General features: G+C 39.3%; 1 protein-coding gene across 1 annotated transcript; it reads left to right on the top strand.

Annotated features, from left to right (window-relative positions):
• Positions 1–249: 249 nt before the first annotated feature.
• Positions 250–16,324, top strand: VCPIP1 (valosin containing protein interacting protein 1). The gene is made up of 3 exons (XM_059861578.1): positions 250–3,134; positions 8,081–8,167; positions 11,105–16,324. Exons 1-3 carry the CDS (start codon positions 446–448, stop codon positions 11,974–11,976), a joined length of 3,648 nt encoding a protein of 1,215 aa, XP_059717561.1. The 5' UTR covers positions 250–445; the 3' UTR covers positions 11,977–16,324.
• The last annotated feature ends 3,432 nt before the right edge of the window (positions 16,325–19,756 follow it).

Genomic DNA, 19,756 nt, shown 5'->3' with positions numbered 1-19,756 from the left:
TCCCTCTCGGCCCACCCGCCCGCAGACTACGCTTCCCAGCAAGCCTGCCAAGGCTCGCCTCTCCCCCGCCCTCCCACTCTCCGCCGCGTGGCATCACGGTCTCTGTAGTCTCCCAGTAGCACGTAGATCCGTTCTCTACATCGGGTTGTAGCAGCGAACGAAACTATCACTCCCATCCGCCCCTGTAGGGCCGCGCCTGCGCCGCCGGCGTGGAAGTGCGCGAGGCCGCGGCGCTGCGGGCACTGAGGCGGCCGAGGGGCGGTGAGAGCGGCGGCGGCTTCCGCGTCGGGCGGGGGGCGGCGGGCGGCGCTCGGTACCGCACGGGCAGCACCGGCACCGGCGGCGTCTGAGAGGCGGTGGTCGTTGTCCGGCGTGCAGGGAATGCGCCTGTGAGGGGGGCGGAGGAGCGGGTGCGGGTGAAGCCCGGGCGGAGAGGAGCGGAGCGATGTCCCAGCCCCAGCAGCCGCCGCCGCCGTCCCCTCAGCAGCAGCCGCAGCCGCCGCCTCCGTCCGCCTCTAAGAAGCGAGACCGGCGCATTTTCTCGGGCACTTGCCCCGATCCCAAATGCCAGGCGCGGCTGTTCTTCCCGGCGCACGGGCCGCAGGGCAGCGGCAGCATCGAGTGCACGGACTGCGGGCGGCGCCACGAGCAGCGGCAGCTGCTGGCCGTGGAGGAGGTGACGGACCCCGACCTGGTGCTGCACAACCTGCTGCGGAATGCGCTCCTGGGCGTCAGCGGCGCCGGCCCGCCCCGCAGGAACACTGAGCTCGTCAAAGTCCATGGCCTCTCCAACTACCACTGCAAGCTCCTGGCCCCCATCCTGGCCCGCTATGGGATGGACAAGCAGACTGGCAAAGCCAAGCTCCTCACGGAGATGAACCAGGGAGACATCTTTGACTGCTCCCTCCTGGGCGACCGCGCCTTCCTCATCGAGCCAGAGCACGTCGAAACCATGGGTTATGGGAAGGACCGCTCCGGCAGCCTCATCTACCTGCACGACACCCTGGAGGACATCAAGAAGGCCAACAACAGTCAAGAGTGCCTCATTCCTGTCCACGTGGATGGAGATGGCCACTGCCTTGTCCATGCAGTCTCACGAGCACTTGTTGGCAGGGAGCTGTTCTGGCATGCTCTCCGAGAGAATCTAAAGAAGCATTTTGAGGAGAATCTGAGCCACTACAAGGCACTTTTCCATGACTTTATTGATGCTGCAGAGTGGGAGGATATTATCAATGAATGTGACCCTTTGTTTGTTCCTCCAGAAGGTGTGCCAATGGGCCTTAGGAATATTCACATCTTTGGTCTGGCCAACGTGCTTCACCGGCCTATCATCCTGTTAGACTCCTTGAGTGGGATGCGAAGCTCTGGAGATTATTCAGCAACATTCCTCCCTGGTCTGATACCTCTGGAAAAATGCATGGGGAAAGATGGCATGTTGAACAAGCCAATCTGTATTGCGTGGAGTAGCTCAGGACGTAACCATTATATTCCTCTGGTGGGAATAAAAGGTGCTGCTTTACCTAAGCTGCCTAGGAAGCTACTTCCTAAAGCCTGGGGAGTTCCTCAAGACCTCATCAAAAAGTACATCATGTTAGAGGAGGATGGTGGTTGTATTATTGGAGGAGACAGAAGTTTACAGGATAAGTACTTGATGAGGCTTGTTGCTGCAATGGAGGAGGTTTTCATGAGTAAACATGGTATCCACCCCAGTCTTGTAGCTGATGTGCATCAATATTTCTACAGACGGACTGGTGTAATAGGGGTCCAGCCCGAAGAGGTCACTGCAGCTGCCAAAAAAGCAGTGATGGACAACCGCCTTCACAGGTGCCTCATCTGTGGGGCTCTTTCAGAGCATCACGTTCCCCCAGAGTGGCTGGCTCCTGGGGGGAAGCTGTATAACCTGGCAAAAAGTACTCACGGCCAGCTAAGGCCTGACAAAAATTACAGTTTTCCCCTGAACAGTTTGGTGTGTTCTTACAACCCTGTGAAGGATGTGCTGGTACCAGACTATGGCCTGAGTAATTTGACTGTCTGTAACTGGTGCCACGGTAACTTAATGCGTCGCGTCAGAGAAGATGGGTCTGTTTTGTATATTGATGGAGACAGAACTAATACTAAGTCTTCAGGTGGCAAGTGTGGCTGTGGATTCAAGCATTACTGGGAAGGTAAAGAATATGACAATCTGCCTGAAGCTTTTCCTATAACTCTAGAGTGGGGTGGAAGAGTGGTGAGAGAGACTGTCTACTGGTTCCAGTATGAAAGTGACACCTCTTTGAACAGCAACGTGTACGATGTCGCCATGAAACTTGTTACCAAGCACTTCCCCGGTGAATTTGGTAGCGAGATTCTGGTGCAGAAAGTTGTCAACACAATACTGCACCAAACTGCCAAAAAGAACCCTGATGATTATACCCCTGTAAATATCGATGGTGCTCACGCCCAAAGAGCTGATGATGTACAGCAAGGACAAGAGTTAGAGTCGCAACTTCCAACCAAAATAATTTTGACTGGACAGAAGACTAAAACTTTGCACAAGGAGGAGTTGAATATGAGCAAGGCTGAAAGAACTATTCAGCAGAACATTGCGGACCAGGCTTCCGTAATGCAGAAACGGAAAAGTGAAAAATTGAAACAAGAGCATAAAGGGCAGCCCAGGACTGCTTCTCCTGGGGCTGTTCGTGAGGGGCCCTCGTCTGCACCCGCTACACCAACCAAAACCCCGTATTCTCCAACATCTGCAAAGGAAAAGAAAATTCGAATAACCACCAATGATGGGAGGCAGTCAATGCTTACCTTGAAGTGCACTACCACCTTCTTGGAGCTCCAGGAAGGCATAGCAAGAGAATTTAATATTCCCCCATATTTGCAATGTATTCGCTATGGCTTTCCTCCAAAAGAGCTTCTGCCTCCCAAAGAAGGCATGGAAAACGAGCCTGTTCCTTTGCAGCACGGTGACAGGATTGCCATAGAAATTCTGAAGGGCAAGGAGGAAGGCAGGCAGGCTGCCTCAGCTCACTCAGGCCATGCTGTGAAGCACGAAGATGTTGCTGTGACCAGTAAGATCTCGTCAAAGGATCTGCAAGAGCAAGTTGACAAGGAGATGTATTCACTCTGTCTTCTGGCAACGCTCATGGGTAAGGCTAACTTTGTGTTATTCTTCAAAATTGTGTTTTTAAGTAGAAGATAACATGTTGCAAACTGTAGTTACATACACATTTCCCTTTTTCTTAAATTATGCTTAATCTTGTACCTGAAAAAAATTCCCTTATTCCTTTATTAGAAGAACATTTAATATGTTGTCAGTGACTTTTAGAAATGTATATATGAGGTATATGAGATACTTGTTCTTCTATTGCTACAAAGTCCTCTTTCAAAAATTGCAGTTTAGAGGTAATTGCATTGCCTCTGCTGTCCTGTCTCTGTTTTTCCTGCCTCTCATTAGGCACATATTGAAAGTGTATGAGTGAAAGCTACAGACTTTTTTTTCCTACATCTCCCTCAGGTTTCAGGAAATAAATTCAGAGCAGGGGTGAGAAGGGGATGCTGAGAGTCTGCTCATTGGAAGTTTGAGAACAAATTTTCACCTTTGTAGTAGGAGGAAATCCTGAAATTTGGCCCCACAGGGAGTTGTCTTGGTTTAAGCATATCAACTTAACATTTTCTCCTTACATAATCCATTAGTTTTAAATGAAGATCTGGTCTTTTTAAAGATTTAAGAAAAGTACTATTTCCGAATATAAACAGAGGAGAAACTGAAAGAATCTAAACATGGATCTGAATTCCAAAGGTTAGACATAAGGTTGTAAAACTATACTTACAAATTATCAGTCATGTAAATCTGACTGTGAATAATTCAAGACAAAAGGACTTTTCTCAGGTGCCTGTGGGTTTTTTTTTTTCCTTTTTGAACTCGGGTGACTTGGACCCCTGTTTGTGTATTTTGTTCATCAGGTTTCACAGTTCTTCCTGCTTTTTGGCAGGAAGTAGAACTGTAATTATCATACATTCAGCTCTATGAACCAGTTGAATAGTCATGTTTACAGTTTTTTTTTTTTGTGGGAGCCTTCTCTTTTGCTGGAGGGATTTGGTGTGGCTAAAGCATGTGATGTTTCAGAAACGAAACAATTACGTAATCACAGAGTGGTATGTCAGAAGTTCATCAAGCAGAACTTTGATTCTTTTCCAAGTGTGATTGTTTACTCGTGTGTCTTTTACAAGATAGTATGCTGAATCACTACTCCCCTCGTCACACTGACATTTATACCCCAGTTCCAAAGTGTAGGAAAAAATTAGGTTTAAAAGTTGTCTTAACTTTTAGATGAAGCTTTAAAGAGTGCTTTCCTATCTACAGGAAATACTGCTGGAAGTATAGTTACTGACTTAAAAAAACTTAGGCATGCTTTAAAAAGATCTTGGTTACTTAAACATTAAGGTGTGTTATTATTTCACAGGTGCTTATCCATAAACTGTGAGCTGATCTTGTATGCAAGAATGGTTTTTTGTCTTTGCCATCACTACTGTTAGATTCTGCTTTAAGAGCACCAGTTAGAATAGAATTTATCTCACTCTTCTCTGGCTGTACCCATCGTGCATTACTAATAGAAGTAAAAGCAGCAGCAAGTGATAAACCAACCAGTCATTAAACCTTATGTAACTACTGGATAAGATGCTGTTATTATATCGTCACTTTTCTCATTGGATCTTCATTTTCCTTAAAAAATACTTGTGAGAGAAATCTAGTTACTAGACTGTTCGCAATTGTGATTTTTCAACAGATTAACAAATTTCTTAAGTCCTTGCACTTTCTTAAGGGTGGCAATTCCTCAAGGTGGCATATTCAGCCTTTTTGAGACAAGAAGCCTTAGTTTTTCTCAACAGCATTTCTGTACTGCTTAAAACTGCTGCAAAGGTCTGAGAGCCAGCTTTGTAACTTGGTTCTGCTAAAAACATTCCTATAATACAGTGAGATTAGAATGTGTAGAGGGGAGATGCTGTTGAGATAGCTCATTGTGCTGGACGCACTTTTCTTTTCCCCAGTGCCTGTAGTGGAAGTGTGTCTTCAAACATCCATAATCATTCATTCTGTGTGCTTAAAACATTTTCTTTCATACAGAGTCTCCTGTAGACTGAAGAATTTTTCTTATTTCAGCTACTAGAATTTTTCTTTTCTGGTCTCAGCTACTTATTAGAATTTTAGATCATGTTCTTAAGTTTTTCTGTATACAATTTTAAAAAAGCTCTGGGAAATTAAATACTGTAATTTCTGGACCAATTAACATATTATGCATGATTTTTTGTAAAGTAAAGCTTTCTCTTCTTTTTTTTTAGCTCAAAATGCAGAATTCTGTAGGGAAATTACTAAAGGAATTGGAATTTTGCCTTAACATATTTAAAACATATTTTAAACCAGATTTAATTACACCTCTGCAGAAGCACTCCGAATATGTGCAAGCCAGATAGGAATGTTTTTTGATTGGTTTGTTTTTCACTGATGAATTCATCCATACACAAGAAATCAAAATAGCCAGGTTTAAATTTAATGTATTATATGATAGCAGGATTTTCATGGAATTAAACAGCTTGCTTTGAAGCCAGCTGAACTTCCCTATAATATATGTTTATCAATTGAGTTTCATTATTTGTGTTGCACTTTGTGTGTTCTCTCTGCTGACTGAAGTGACAGTCCTGGGCCTATAGCAGCTGCAGGCTAACTTTTATCAATTAACAAGGCCTGTTGATTTGTTCCCATACCTTAATGTTCTGGGATTGGGTCTGGTCTGAGGAAGTGTGTACTGGAGTAGGAGCACTATAATCTCTTTGATAAATTTAGTGTCTTGAGGGAGTTTTTAATCTAACTAAATGATCATCCAAATTAACTTGTGACCTATAAACATCTTGCTACCATGGCAAACAAATCCAAAACAAACGGTAAAACTCAATAGCAACAAAAATGTGCAAACCTCAAATGTAGTTTAGTTGAGTCACATGCACTAGTTCCTCTGATCTGGGAAAGTCCAGTTGTAACTGTGGGCATTTTTGTCTTCCAGTGGGAGAGGTCTATCAAAACAGTGTCATTAGTTAGTATTTCTTCCAGTGGCTGATGCTTTTGTATTGTGAGCCCTGCTCTCTATGCTTTCCTGCATGTAGTACTTGTTAGTATTGCATAAAAGGCTGTCTAAACAGTGATGCTTCCCTCGTGCAAGGTTTGAAAAATCATGCCCACAGCAAATAGGGAATCTTTCCTTGGAAAATGTCAGTAATTCTAAGACTGGGCTTCTTTATGTCCTGTGGTTGTCTTGTGGAATGAAGGGGAGTCCTTCAAATCATAATGGATTGCTCAATGGAGCAGTAAAGGAGTCCTTAGTATGGAGTCCTGCTGGCTGTGGCCTCTTCAGGCTTCAGTGGACTGACAGCTGTATTCTGATAGTTCTCAGTGCAGTGGTTGTTTTGGTGCCTCTGGGCAGTGTTTAAACCGTCAGGGAGACTTGGAAGAGGCACAGCAGCGATGCTCTGGAGACACTGTACAGGGAGGTGCATTTGAAATTGCCAATGAGAGTAAGAACACAGGTAGCAGTGACAGAAGACTTCCTTCAGTAGACCATGGAAAATAAGAAAGAAGAGCAGTTGGTTTATTACTTCAATGTTCATCTTGGAAGCAAAGGCCGAATTTGTGAGCTTGATGTGTGAATGAATGCAATGAACCTGAGCATATATGTTTTGAAGGAATGTTTTCAAAATGAATCAGATTATATTGGTCTCCTGTCTTTAAAACATCCAAGTCAGAATGTGATGAATGCGCACTGTACTTTTGTAAAGTGAATGGGGGCTTGAGTAATGCCTGCAGTGGAGAGGTGAGTGACAGTTGTGGGGGAACAGACAAGCAGGGAGTCCTGTGCCTCCTGTGCTCTTTTATTTGCTTTTCTCTATAACAGCAAGCAAAGACCTATTGGTGGGTTATATTTTACAGTCTCACACATTCCAGCTTTCTCTAGCCAAGTAGTACAACCAGTTAACTATAGTTACATTTTCCAATCTTAATAGAAATTTGAGAGATTTGTTACTGAGATTTCAATCCCTACAGAAGGGGGCAATTTCTGTCTAAAATGTATTGATATGTTCCTTGTATATTTGATGGAAATATACAAATTTCCAAAACCAATTTTTTTTCTGAAAATGTGTATGCACAGTAGTTGTTTCTGCATCAGGAGAATAGAATTTATCAGAACTTTCTGTTTGTACTGCTTAGACAGCTACAGCACATGTCACTTCTCTGGAGCAGGTAAGTGGTTAGCAAAATAAGGAGAAGGGTATAGGTAAAATGCACATCTGAAATGACTGAGCAGGTGCTGTTAGGTCACTGATATTCCATCACTGTAACCCAATTTTTCTGTTCTTTATATTCCTTTCCTTATGTAGTCTAGGTGGTTGTTTTGGTTTTTTTTCTCTCAATGGCATTTAAGGTTGTCACATTTCAATGCCATTTTTGGCGTTGTTGAGAAACGCTGGTTATACAGGACTGCCAGGGCTTCATGGTTGGTATTTTGTTATAACTCTCAAGAAAAGCAAGGCACAGACACAGCTTCTATGCAGCTGCCTGGGTAAACGTTTGTGTCTCAACTGCAGTATTAAGTCTACTGTGTGGCAGCTGTGAAATTGAGCTCTGATTTTTGAGAAGGTGTAGGGATATAGAATTCAAATTTTAATAAGCAAAAATATGTGCTTGAATTTTGGAAGTGTGTTAGTTTAATGTTGAAAGCAGAGGTAGGGGGAGAATGGAGACTTGTGTTTAGGGCTTGGCAAAGAACCAGGAGCTGCACCTTGGATCAAATAAAATTTGGGAACCTTTGTTCTAGAACATGTAGGATATTTGACTGTAGACAGTGGTATGTTTTTCTAAAAGTCTTTCAATGTCCTAGGCTCGTGTTCTGTGCATTTGCAATAAAAATTCAAATTCTTACTTGCATAGAAGAGAGTGAGGACTCAACTTTTACTTTTGATTTAAGGAGTTACATTTTCAGCCATTGTCTATAATATGAAAATACAACTGTTTAATTTTAATGTTTGTGTTTGATTTTTACAGGAGAAGATGTTTGGTCTTACGCAAAGGGGCTTCCTCAGTTGTTTCAGCAGGGTGGAGTCTTCTACAGCATAATGAAGAAAACAACAGGTATTTTTTCAGTTTTGTTTTTATTCCTTCCTTCCTCTGTTTCCAAATCCTGAAAACTGTAAATTGGTATTGAGTCACTTGTAAGCATAAATATATTTTTTTAAGTTCTATTACTATGGTAAATTTTCATTCTTAAATATTGGAGAAGTCCTAATGCTCCCTCAGACAGACTAAGACTAGGGAATCTGGAATCTGCCTAAACCTATTTCATTGAACTTAAACCTCTTACTTCCTGAAATTTTCACTTCCTGAATTGTACAAACAGCTCTTTTTTTTTTTTTTTAGTGACAATATGAGCAAAGAAAAATTAACTGATTTTTTGTTTTCTTAATATTTTACTTCTATAAAGATCAAACAACAGGAAAATCATAACACCTATTCCTTTACTTTAAGATGCTTACTGGATAAGGAGTTTACCTTTCTTGTGCTTCTTAGTAGATATTTTATACAGGGTACTGCATGTTTTAAATTTAAATGGTTGGTTAAATTTGTTTTTCATATTCCTAAGATTATTGTTCAAAAGCAAAACTATCCATCCCCTTCTTGAATTGCTGAATGTTGCATCTTGGGTTCTGTGCAGAATAACCAAGCAAGTAGAGTGCATTTGATTTTTAGGTGGGTTTAAAAATACTGCCCACAAAAAACAGCAACTGTTTCTTTAGAGAAGAAAGTACTAAGGGGTTATTTTCTCCCAAAGTTTATTTTCTTGATGAAATCTTTGCATTCACAGTTTAGCTGTTTTGATTTCAGATATTATAATTGTCCCTTTACTGCTTTTTTGCTATTTGGTTTTTTTCTTAGGCAGTTTTATCAACCTTAACTTTATCTTACTTATTTCTGGAACTAAATTAAAATGTGTAATATACTCAGTGCCCACTACCTCTCACTGAATTATTAGCCTGATAATTGAATTAGCATGCAAGTGTCTTATATGTTTCCTTTTAGTTTTTCTTCTTTTACTATGCTTGTACAGTAACATGGTGTATTGTTTGTGGAAAGTGAGTCAGCTTAAACAGTGCCTGATGGAAAGGGTATTTTTGACCAATTAATGGCTAGCCAGATTTGAAATCCTGAAATGAATCCAAGGAATTTTAACCCAACTCACAGAAAATGTCTAACTTAAAAGCCATTTCTCCCAGCTTACTGTGTGAGAAATAAGGCTGTAGCAGATAATAGTGTAAAATGCCTGCGTACAGAGAAGTGCAATAGTTTCAAACACAGACTGTCCTGGTAGGTATAATTGCTATTTCAGCATTAGTACACTTCTACAATTCCAGTATGCAACAATCTGACTCATCTTTCCCATTTAAGAAGCTACTTACCTATTTGTAATCTTTTAGGTAATGTAATAATGCACCTATTACACTGGACCTTGGGAACAAAGCTGTGAAGTGTAGGTACTGTTAATCGCTTGAAACTTGATTTAATAGATCTTGTTTAAGGTCTTACTTTGAGATTTTGGGATTGCAGTTTCAGAGGCAGTTTTGGTCAATCATAGGAATTGTTTCAGTTCCCTCTTTTGCAAATGAAAGTTGAGCTGCTAAATTATGTACTTTAAATGTCTTCTTCAGGCAAAGTTAGACAGGTAGGTGTTTGAGGTTAAATTCTGTTCTGCATTTTGGCTGTTTGGTTATTGGTTCCCATGGATATGTAAAGAAAGGAGCTACATGTGTGAAGCTCTCAGAATAAAATCTTATTTGTAGGTCCTCTGCAATTGTGCATATGTGAATCAGAAGCTGTGGAGGATGAGATTAATAAGTAGGTTCATTAGGATGAAAACAGTTTAATAACTTATCAAATTATTGAATGACCTTTTCCACTGTTGCCCAGAATACTCATTTTGAAAGCATTGTATTTGGTAATACAGAAATAGAATTTGCTTGTTCTGTTTCTTCCCTTCTGAATAATTTCTGATGGTTTTCTTCAAGAATTTTTAGAATGAGAGGAAAAATCCCAACAATTTACCTGTTCCTAGCATCTTTTAAACTGTGTTGTTTTCATTGTAGCTCTCCATGCATAGCTGATGGAACTAAAGTGAAGAGAATGGTTCCAGCTAAGTTTTCATCTGCAAATAGCTTTTAACTCATAGAAAGCCATCATCACTGAAGTGATACCTTACTGCTTTTACCACAGCCTGCATGGGACAGAGTTGGAAGAGTTATTTTGTGTTTTATGATGATAAACTGTAAAAACTGAATGTTGTCCATTTTTGGCACACAGAAACTTCTGAACTTAAAATTATCTAGTGAACTCTCAATTTTAACAGATTGGTCAAATTGTAAGTGGGGCAGTTAAACAAACAGCAGAGCAATAATATTATGCCTTATGTTTGTTTTGTAAAGGTTAATAGTTATAATATCTGGGACTACTAAATACAGTAAGCTTGAAACACTTCTGTTAATCTAGCAACACTTCCTCTCAGAGAACAAGACAAAATAGCAAATTTGAAATTCCTCAGGCTTAGCAGCAGTTAGGCAACCAGAAATGCTACTGCAGTTCTAACTAGTATGGAAGTCTCAAACAGTATTTTTCCAGATAGTGTATTGAAATGTTCTCCTTGTCAGTCTTCGGGTTTTGATTTTTGATGGTTTAGTTTTGTGTGATTTTGGGGGTGTGGCTGATGGTAGTGATGGGGTTTGGCTTGTTTTACATTTCTGCAAGCATAGAACTGCAAGTCGTAGCAGTGTGGTCATTTTATCTTGTAATAGTACAGTATTGTCTCTTCATCAGAGTCATCATAGAAAGCAGCAGCATCTTTGCAGCATGCTGAGGTTTTTGTATGGCATAAAAGCCTACATTTTTTTCTCCCACAGTAGTAACTTTCAGTGTTTGATTTTACATACTTGATTCAGTAAATTTAAATACAGTAATTACTGTGTGTTCAGAGCATGCCTTAGAATATGTTAGCGCTTCGAATAACTTTTCCTGTCTTTATAGGTTTGGCTGATGGCAAGCACTGCACTTTTCCACATCTGCCTGGTAAAAACTTTGTGTACAATGCAGCAGAAGACAGACTAGAGCTGTGTGTGGATGCTGCTGGGCACTTCCCGATCGGTCCCGATGTTGAAGAGCTGGTTAAAGAGGCCTTAAGTCAAGTGCGAGCAGAAGCTGCTTCAAGAAGCAGGGAAGCAAGTCCTTCACATGGAATACTGAAGCTGGGTAGTGGTGGAGTAGTGAAAAAGAAATCTGAACAACTGCATAACATAACTGCATTTCAAGGAAAGGGTCATTCCCTAGGAACTGCGTCTAGTAGTCAACAACATGATCAAAGAGCCAGGGAAACACCACTTTTAAGAAAGCATAGCACAGAAACGGACTTCAGTCCTTCTGCTAAAATTGAGCCTTCTGTATTCACAGCTGCTTCTGGTAACAGTGAGCTTATTCGAATTGCTCCGGGAGTTGTGACAATGAGAGACAGCAGGCAGCTTGACCCCACTTTGATTGAGGCACAGAGAAAAAAGTTGCAGGAAATGGTCTCTTCTATTCAGGCTTCAATGGATAGACATTTGCGGGATCAGAATACAGAGCAGTCAGCATCAGTTGATGTATCTCAAAGAAAAGTAGAGGCAGTGAGTTCAACTGCTAAAACTGGGAGCTTTCAGGCTGCCTTACCCGAATCATTCTCTGCACCAAGTGGTACTGAACACTTGAATACTGAATCAACTGATGGTAACATGGTGAATTCTGTGGGAACAACATTCCCTGCAAGGTCTAAAGCACAAAAGGGAAATTCTGTTGAGGAGCTTGAGGAGATGGATAGTCAAGATGCAGGAATCACTAATGCAACTGAGCCAATGGATCACTCTTGATAGGTTACAATCTAATAAGGGTAGAAGAAATTACTGTTCAAATGTAATGTTTATTGGCTGGGCCACACAAAGTGATTAGTTATTAAATCTTGTATGTATGTCAAAGATTATATCATCTTATTCAGTGCATGATAAGCATGTGATTGGCAATAGCTTTCAATATTACCATACTGCTGCCCAGGCTGGCTCTGTTACCTGTAAATTAGTTATTAGGAAATGCACTGAGATGACTATCTGCTGTACATGTGGGTTCTTGAAAATTCTTTGTAATTTTTAATTTCTTAGAAGTCTTAAAATTTAAGCCCATGCAAGGTTCTTACCATGCTAGCTTAAGGTTACTGGAAGGGCTAGAACAGGCAAAACTAGAAACATGGCAAAGTTAATTCTATCCCAGGTACTTAATTCCAATAAGAAAATACCCTATTGTCATAAATTAGGCATACATTTCAGAAAGTAACTGAAACTAAACTTGTGCTCAATTTGATAATGCAGCATATACAGTACTTTTAATTACACTTTGCTGGCACTTCTCCAATTTAATAACTTTTTCATTCATATCCTCCTCTCAGAAATCTTAGAATAGGTGTAACTTTAGTAAACTGAAGTCTAAGTTTTCCTGTTGTCAATTAGAAAGCAAGTTAGAAAAAAGGCTACATAGCATATGATGAAGATACATTGAATGTGGTGTGATTATGCCTGGCTGTCTGAGCCAACACAACCATTTTGGTGCTCTCTTGGTAGCATTTCCTCCCAAATACCAAACTGGTCAGGTGGTTGTGCAATTTTTGAGACAATTACAGGAGAGAAGTTGGCAATTGCAAGTAAGAGCAAATGTTCAATGGCAAATCCATTTCTTTTAGAAGACTTAGATTGCTAGCATTGGTTAGAAATAGCAAAAATGAAATAACAGCTGTCCTCTTAAGAGCAAATTAACAATTTATTGGAAGGAAATGACTCTCTAACACACATTATCCTAAAGTGTTTGGTGATAATTGGGCTTTTAGAGGCTCACTGTTTACTCTGTGGGAACAAGGGATACAAGCTGTTTCAATGTCTATAAAGACTACCCACCTCTCTCAGCCTCACTTCAGTTTGTGTTGCAGATTTCCCTGCATCAGTGATAATCGAGCTGGTATCCACTGAAGTAGTGTGTTCATCAGACTGTAGTGCTAGTTTTTAAGAAGCAGCCATTGTGCTTGCTCCCTAAGGATGGAATGTGTTTCTGATACTGCACTTTGCTTCCTATCTTCATAGTCATTTAAATGCACTATTGTTGCTTCTTCTCATGGTAAAATAACATTGAATGGATGAAAAGATGTTAATACAGCTTCAAAGGAATTAAGAGCATTTAAATACTGAAGTCTGTGTTTGTGCACATGTAGGTTTTTACCAGTTCACAAATGTGGTTTGTGTTGTATATGTTTGTATTCAGGAAAATCTCCTCACTTTTTACATTTCTAATCACTTAAACAGTTCTAAGTATTAGTATGATAAAATGTGCCATGGGGAAGGATTTATTTTTGTATGTAGAACTGAAATGAAGCAAGTCGCTTAAAGAATAGCCCTTCTCTTTTGTCAAAGTAAATTAAAATTACTCTGTTGGTTAACTTTTTATGTAGATGGTACAAATATTTTATGATTTCATACACTACTTAGAGGTAAAATATAAATACCACATTTTCACAAATAAATGAAAAATGTTAAGATCTCAAATTGCTATCCGGTAAGTTAGCAATTTGGAAACTTGGAATGTATGAAGTAATTGGCTTGCCAGAACTGACCTTGCTGATGCACTGATTAACTGGCAGGGCTTATTCAATGAGAAACAGGATGCACATGCAGCACCTGGAAGCCTGCCATGACTTCTGAAAACATTTAGTCTCCCATGAATCAGTCTAGCTTGCTGAAGGCTACATCTATATAGAAAATGTTGAGTAGACGCTTGTGCTTTGTCACAGTGTTAAAAAAGTATAGCACTGACTTGTTCTGGGAAAGAATGTCAGTCGGGAGAGGCTGGGGGGGAGGAATCGCCTGGATCTCTTGCATTTTAGACCAGGTAACCAATGCTTTGATAGTTTTAACCTTTTCTTTAGGGAAAAAATGTCTTCCTTGGCTGGAAAAATAATGAGCGAGCAGTGTATATGAGAGAATTTCAAGTTTGAAATAAATTGAAATATTTATTGCCCATCATTCTTATTTCAAGGAAAAAATGCTTACTTCTTTCATGCCTTTCTGGGAAGACTGCAGAAGTTTGTGTGCCTTTTACTGTCTAAAGAGGAAGGCTTGGTTTAGTTTTGACACACTTCCCATTTCAGCAGTAATTTGACATTTTCCTTCTTATCTAAATAGGCATAGAAACAGATAATAGCTGTTTGACTCACCATTAGTGTCATCTCAGGCCCACTCCAGTCGTGTAGACCAGAACCCTCCAGTTCCTAAAAGAAGATGGTCTCACAGGACTGGTAAAATGGTGTCAGTCACAAGATCTCTGGTGTGAATTCTGGAAGGCAGGATTGTGCATATTTCTTTACAGTGTTCTTATCTCACGTAGCTTTTTCATGCATTTAATATCAGTGGTTTTGAGAAAGATAGATAGCTCTTGATACTCTCAAGTGAAGCTAAACTTCATCTACATGCCAGTGAGATGTGTGACTGTGCAGGAGAAGTGAAATAAAGAACACCAAAGTGTAAGTTGGAACAGATGTTTCATTTGGTTGCTGGCAGTGGGTGCAAATGTAAGTGGAGACAAATCTGTGTGCCTGTCCAAGACGCACCAGTGTTCTTGTTAGAATTCCCTGTTAGAGTCAGGAAAATGCTGGTGGGGTACAAGAGCAGGGAAGACTTTGGCTCATTGTGGATGAGAAGATGTGTCAGTAGGACTTCTCAAATGTCAAGAATGGTGCCTTTTCTTGAAAAGTAAAGGCAACCAACCCAAATTCTTGCTACCAAATTGCCTGTGGAAAGAGGTTGTGGTTTTGAGTACGCACCTTGATTACTTTCTTGTCTGAAGGCCAAGGATCTTCTACGCTGTGTCTCATGGCAAAGAAGACACATTATTAGAAAATCCTAAATGTTACTATGGCTTAGTATGTATAACCCAAAGAAAAGATGATTGCTAAAAATACAGGCCTAGTACAAAAATTAAAAAAGGGAATGAACTAGGTTGCTGATGAGCATATGTGAACAGATTAGGAGAACAGTTTTCCAAGACTTTTACAACTTCAAATGGCTGGCTGCTTACTTGACTTTTTGGTAGTGCTGTTTCTCTCTGAATTGTTTGCATTTCAGTGAGGGAAAATAAATAGCAGATTTTCAAATGAAATCAAAGAAATGCATTTGGGATGTCTTCCCTGTTGTAGTCACAAGACAGCTGTGTGCATTGTTGGCTTTGTGAATTCCATATAGTTTACTAGTCTTGTGCTGGCTGCAATATACAAGCTAGACGTTGCCTCTGACAGAGTGCTTTAGCATTGTCACAGAGGCACAGTGCCACAGGGCTGTGTGCTAACAACCCTGCAAGGCCAAAATACTTGATTTACACTCTTTCATAAAGTGGAATCTGTTGTCATTGTCACAGGGTTAGTGGAGTTGCTTGCTACTTTTTCAATGCCCTGAAAATGCCAGGTAACAAAATTCTTGGTATGCTTACAGTTGGGAGAGTGATGCTCAATCTGAGTTGTATGGAAAATGAATGATTTAAGAAGATGCCACTGTTATCTCTACATTTGTTTGGCTCCTATTTTTAAATACCAGAATCTACATGCTTTTGTAAAATAATAATAATATGAATATGAAGTTAATCTTTTTGTTTAAAAAGCCACAACAGAGAGTGGTTTCTTTGTTTTGCTTGTGGATATCAGTTTAGCTTCATGAAGAAGTTGCTTAAGATCTTTAGAATGCAGGATTCCCTCTGAGCCCTTATGCCTGTGGTTGAGCAATAAAAGGTTGAAACAAGAGTGGTATTTTCAGAGTTATTTTACGTTTGATGAGGATTATTGCCAAGAAATGAAAGAGTGCACTTTTAGGAGGGAATGCTATTTAAAATGTATAAATAGGAATTAAAATAGTGTATATATTTAGAAAAAAATCTTTTTAAAAAGTAAGTGCTTTACATGTTGAATTAAAAATAAATTAGCATAGAAACTATACCATCTTCACAGTACTGGCTGTTATCCAGCAAGGTTTGGTTTGTTCTATTTGTGATTGCTGTACTAATTATATTTGATTTTTTTATCAGTAATGTAACAATAGTGTATTATAACAGTATATAGTGTACTATACTACACTTCACTGTACAGTATTTGGAATTTTCTTTGATTGCTATATTAAAACTATAAGTTGAAACATCTGCTTTGGTTTTGTAAGGTGTAATTTTTTATCTAGCCTTTCACACATTAGCTTGTTTCATTAATGCTGATTTGCCTACAAAATGAGTCAGTTGAAAATGTATTAATTTCTGCATTTTGCATATAAATTGCATTATACTTGCATACATGAATACTAGTACAGAGGTTGAAAAACTGATACAATTCTTAGAAAAGTAAAATCTGATGTTACCCATTTTCCTTTAGTAATGGTTCTTTTAAAAATATTTTTTTTGTGGGAAAAGCTCTTTAAGAAAAAAAGTTGGGTTTTTTGACCTCATGCTTAATCTAAATATTTCATTTAACACGCAGGACCTTTGAATTTGAGAGATTTCTAAACCATGTATGTTTCATATATTTGAGACCAAAATTCAAGACCTGAATCTTTTTTTTCTTTTTCCAAAGATGTCATGAAGAAGATGTAGAAAAATGCTGACCATTTAAGATACCTTGCAATCTGTGATTTGAAATGTTGGTCAAAGTGTATTTCAAACAAAATTTTAATGTGTGCATATAATATTCAAGTATGAATAGTACAATTTGGAAGAACTATGCTTTTGAAAATTTGGCAATACTCAAAAATGAACATATTGACAACTATCTAAATTATCTCTATGCTTTTCCCACCAGCAACATGTGGTACTTTGTTTCACAAATTGGCTTTAATCAAGACTTCTGAGCCTAGAAACAAGCCATAAAACCCATCTGCAAAACTTTTGTGTTACTTCTTCCTGTATTTACTGAAAGGCCTTAATTCCAAGTGTGCTAGCATTAAAGCATTCTTTAAAATGATGGGTGTAAATACACTGTTAATTTTGATTGCATGTCATATCATGAAGAATTGAAAATTATCCTTCAGAAGATTTGTATTTCAAAAGCTTAAATGATTAATGCTAAGCTAGAAATTTGCTCATCTTTATTAACACAGTCAGTACTTATCATCTTAGCCAAAACCAGTACTGAATGTATGAAGCAACAAAGTTAAGTGTGCTTTCCAAGTGTTTTCATTTTACTTCTGTACTTAATTGTACAGTCTTAATATCTGCCTAAATTTTTATTTTGGATTGGAGTTGTTTGATTTGGGTTGTTATTTGTTGTTTGGTTGGTTTGTCTCATTTTTTTTCTTATGCATGTCCACAGCAAATCTGTTGTAACATCACTGTAAAACCCCATCTTCCTGTCACCATAAAACTCCTCAAAATACAATCTTATCCCTAGAGCCAGGGTGAGAGTGAACCTTGGATATTCATCAGCATGTGTAGCAAGTTATGGAAGCTGCTTTTGGTATTACAAAGTCAATTCAAACACCTTATACTGTCTGCAGAAGTTAATTGAAATCATGTTGCTTTGCTTGATGTAGAAGCTTTGATATATGTTGCCTTCTACTGGTTTGTGTAGTTTTGAGTATTTATTACTTAGAAATGGATAAAGAAAAGTAAGTGTTTAGATTCACATTAGACTTGATGGCCAAGCTGACATTGCAGAAACTCTGTTGCTGCAGCTGGTTTGAAATAGATTATTTGGATTTGAATTGCTGAAATTGATGTATACTGGGTTATTCTGAACATCTGTTAACACAGAGGAATTAGGCTTCAGTGTAAGCATGACCTCTCTTGCAGTAACCTGCAGGCACTTTAAGAGGTTTCAGAAAAGACTGTTATTCTTTGTTCTGTTACTGCAAAACATTGATTATGAGATAGCTGCACAGACTTGCGTTTGGACTTCATCCACCTCTGTTTTTAAAAGACTGCCTAATTTTGTTTTCCACTGGAAATAATACTTCTAGTGGCTTGTCGTGCTGGTAGCAAATCTAATTTCACTTCTAAAGTGATCCTGTAGGTCTGGACTGGGTCTGTGCTGTTTGGAAACTCATATTCAATAAGTGAAAAATTAAAAGAAAGATGGCAGATGGAAGGAAGTTACTAGACATTATAAGAAGGTTTAAATGGTGCTGTGGTTCTTATTAGCCAACAGTCTGTGGAGTCTGGCTGGATGCAAAGCACAGTCACTTCTTACAAACCCACAAGGCATATTTCAAGCAATTTCTTTCAGAATAAGAAAAGTTGATTTTGTAGGCTACTTTGTCAAGTCACTGTATAAGATTTTCTTTAAAATGAAGTTTCTTTTAGACTGTCACATTGTTGTGTAAATGTAGAGCAATCCTTGCCAGACTCTACCTCCTGATCTTAAATTCTCCTTTCCCACATGCATTTGTGCCGCCTCTGCGAATCCTCAAGAGGTCTTCTGACACTGGGCTGCCTTTCCTGTTTGCTTTTCATCTGTCTCTTGAACTTTTAGTCTATATCCTTTTTACCATGGATATTTTTGCAAGTTTATTGTCTTCTATTTATACTGTGCCTCTTAGAGACAGTAAGAGGCAACAAATGATTGAATTTCACACAAATTAGACTGATTTGTAAGAAAACCTTATTGCAAGCACAGAAACCTTATATGGCACAGAAAGGAACAGAGGGAGATTGCTGGGCGATGGGAATATTTACCTGCATATCCAGAAGAGAAGAAGATGCCTAGGGATTTATCAGTGTTTATAAAAATTCACATTGTTGTTTGGTAGGCAGCCATGTTTTATGTTCTTCCATCTCCATGGTGGAACTTTAGAAGCTGCAGTGGCTCACTCCAAATCTTTAGATTTCCCTGAGATCCACCTTTGTTTTCTCCCAGGAACAGAAGCTGCCAAATATATACATTTCAGCCCCATGGGAGAGAAGGGGTGAGACCTTACCACACATTGCCCCAATAATGATGTAGGTTTTGTGGCAGTGAGAAAAAAGTCAAAACACACAGAAAAGGCAAGAGCCTAACTTAAAACATGTGGGGAATGAAATAACTAATTTCTATTTGTATGCTCAAATCTGCCCAAGCATTGCTCAGTGCATACCAGATCCTACACCTGATCACTGCACATACTAGAACACTACTCCTTTCTCCACTGTGTCTTCCTTAGAATAAGGCCCTTCCTGTCTTCCTAAGACAGATGCTGGAAATAGCAATTATTTTTGCAGGCAGCAAAGAGGGATGCAGAAAATAAAGGTCAAGAGTACCTGCTTCTTTTGGCTCTCAAAATAAGAAAAGTCAAGGCATGGTACAATGGAAAAAACTAAATGCCACTATTTATTTCTTTGTTCCCTTTGTTTTTCCTAACTGTAACCACTTCTTTACCCTGCCACATTCACCAACTTTTTTTTTTTTTCTTCTTTTTTTTTTTTTTCTTCCCTGAATTCGACATCAGCTGAGCTGGCCCATTCCCTCCTTAGTCTGGTCACTGTGGACTCTCAGGTCTCTATTAAGTCAGCAGCCCAAAAATTCCCAGTTATCTATTGCCACTGTGAAAATAACCTTTTATTATTTGACATTTTGTTTCTTTCCAACCCTAACCTGAGGTTCTACATTGTAAA

Source organism: Haemorhous mexicanus, chromosome 1, assembly GCF_027477595.1.
Source record: "Haemorhous mexicanus isolate bHaeMex1 chromosome 1, bHaeMex1.pri, whole genome shotgun sequence".
NCBI lineage: Eukaryota > Metazoa > Chordata > Aves > Passeriformes > Fringillidae > Haemorhous > Haemorhous mexicanus.
This window is presented reverse-complemented; position numbering and strand designations above follow the sequence as displayed.

Excerpts from the sequence above, each read along its gene's own strand:
- VCPIP1 (XM_059861578.1), top strand. The coding sequence starts at position 446 with ATGTCCCAGCCCCAGCAGCCGCCGCCGCCGTCCCCTCAGCAGCAGCCG. Across the intron at positions 3,135-8,080 it reads TCTTCTGGCAACGCTCATGG|GAGAAGATGTTTGGTCTTAC; the intron begins GTAAGGCTAACT and ends TGATTTTTACAG. Across the intron at positions 8,168-11,104 it reads CATAATGAAGAAAACAACAG|GTTTGGCTGATGGCAAGCAC; the intron begins GTATTTTTTCAG and ends CTGTCTTTATAG.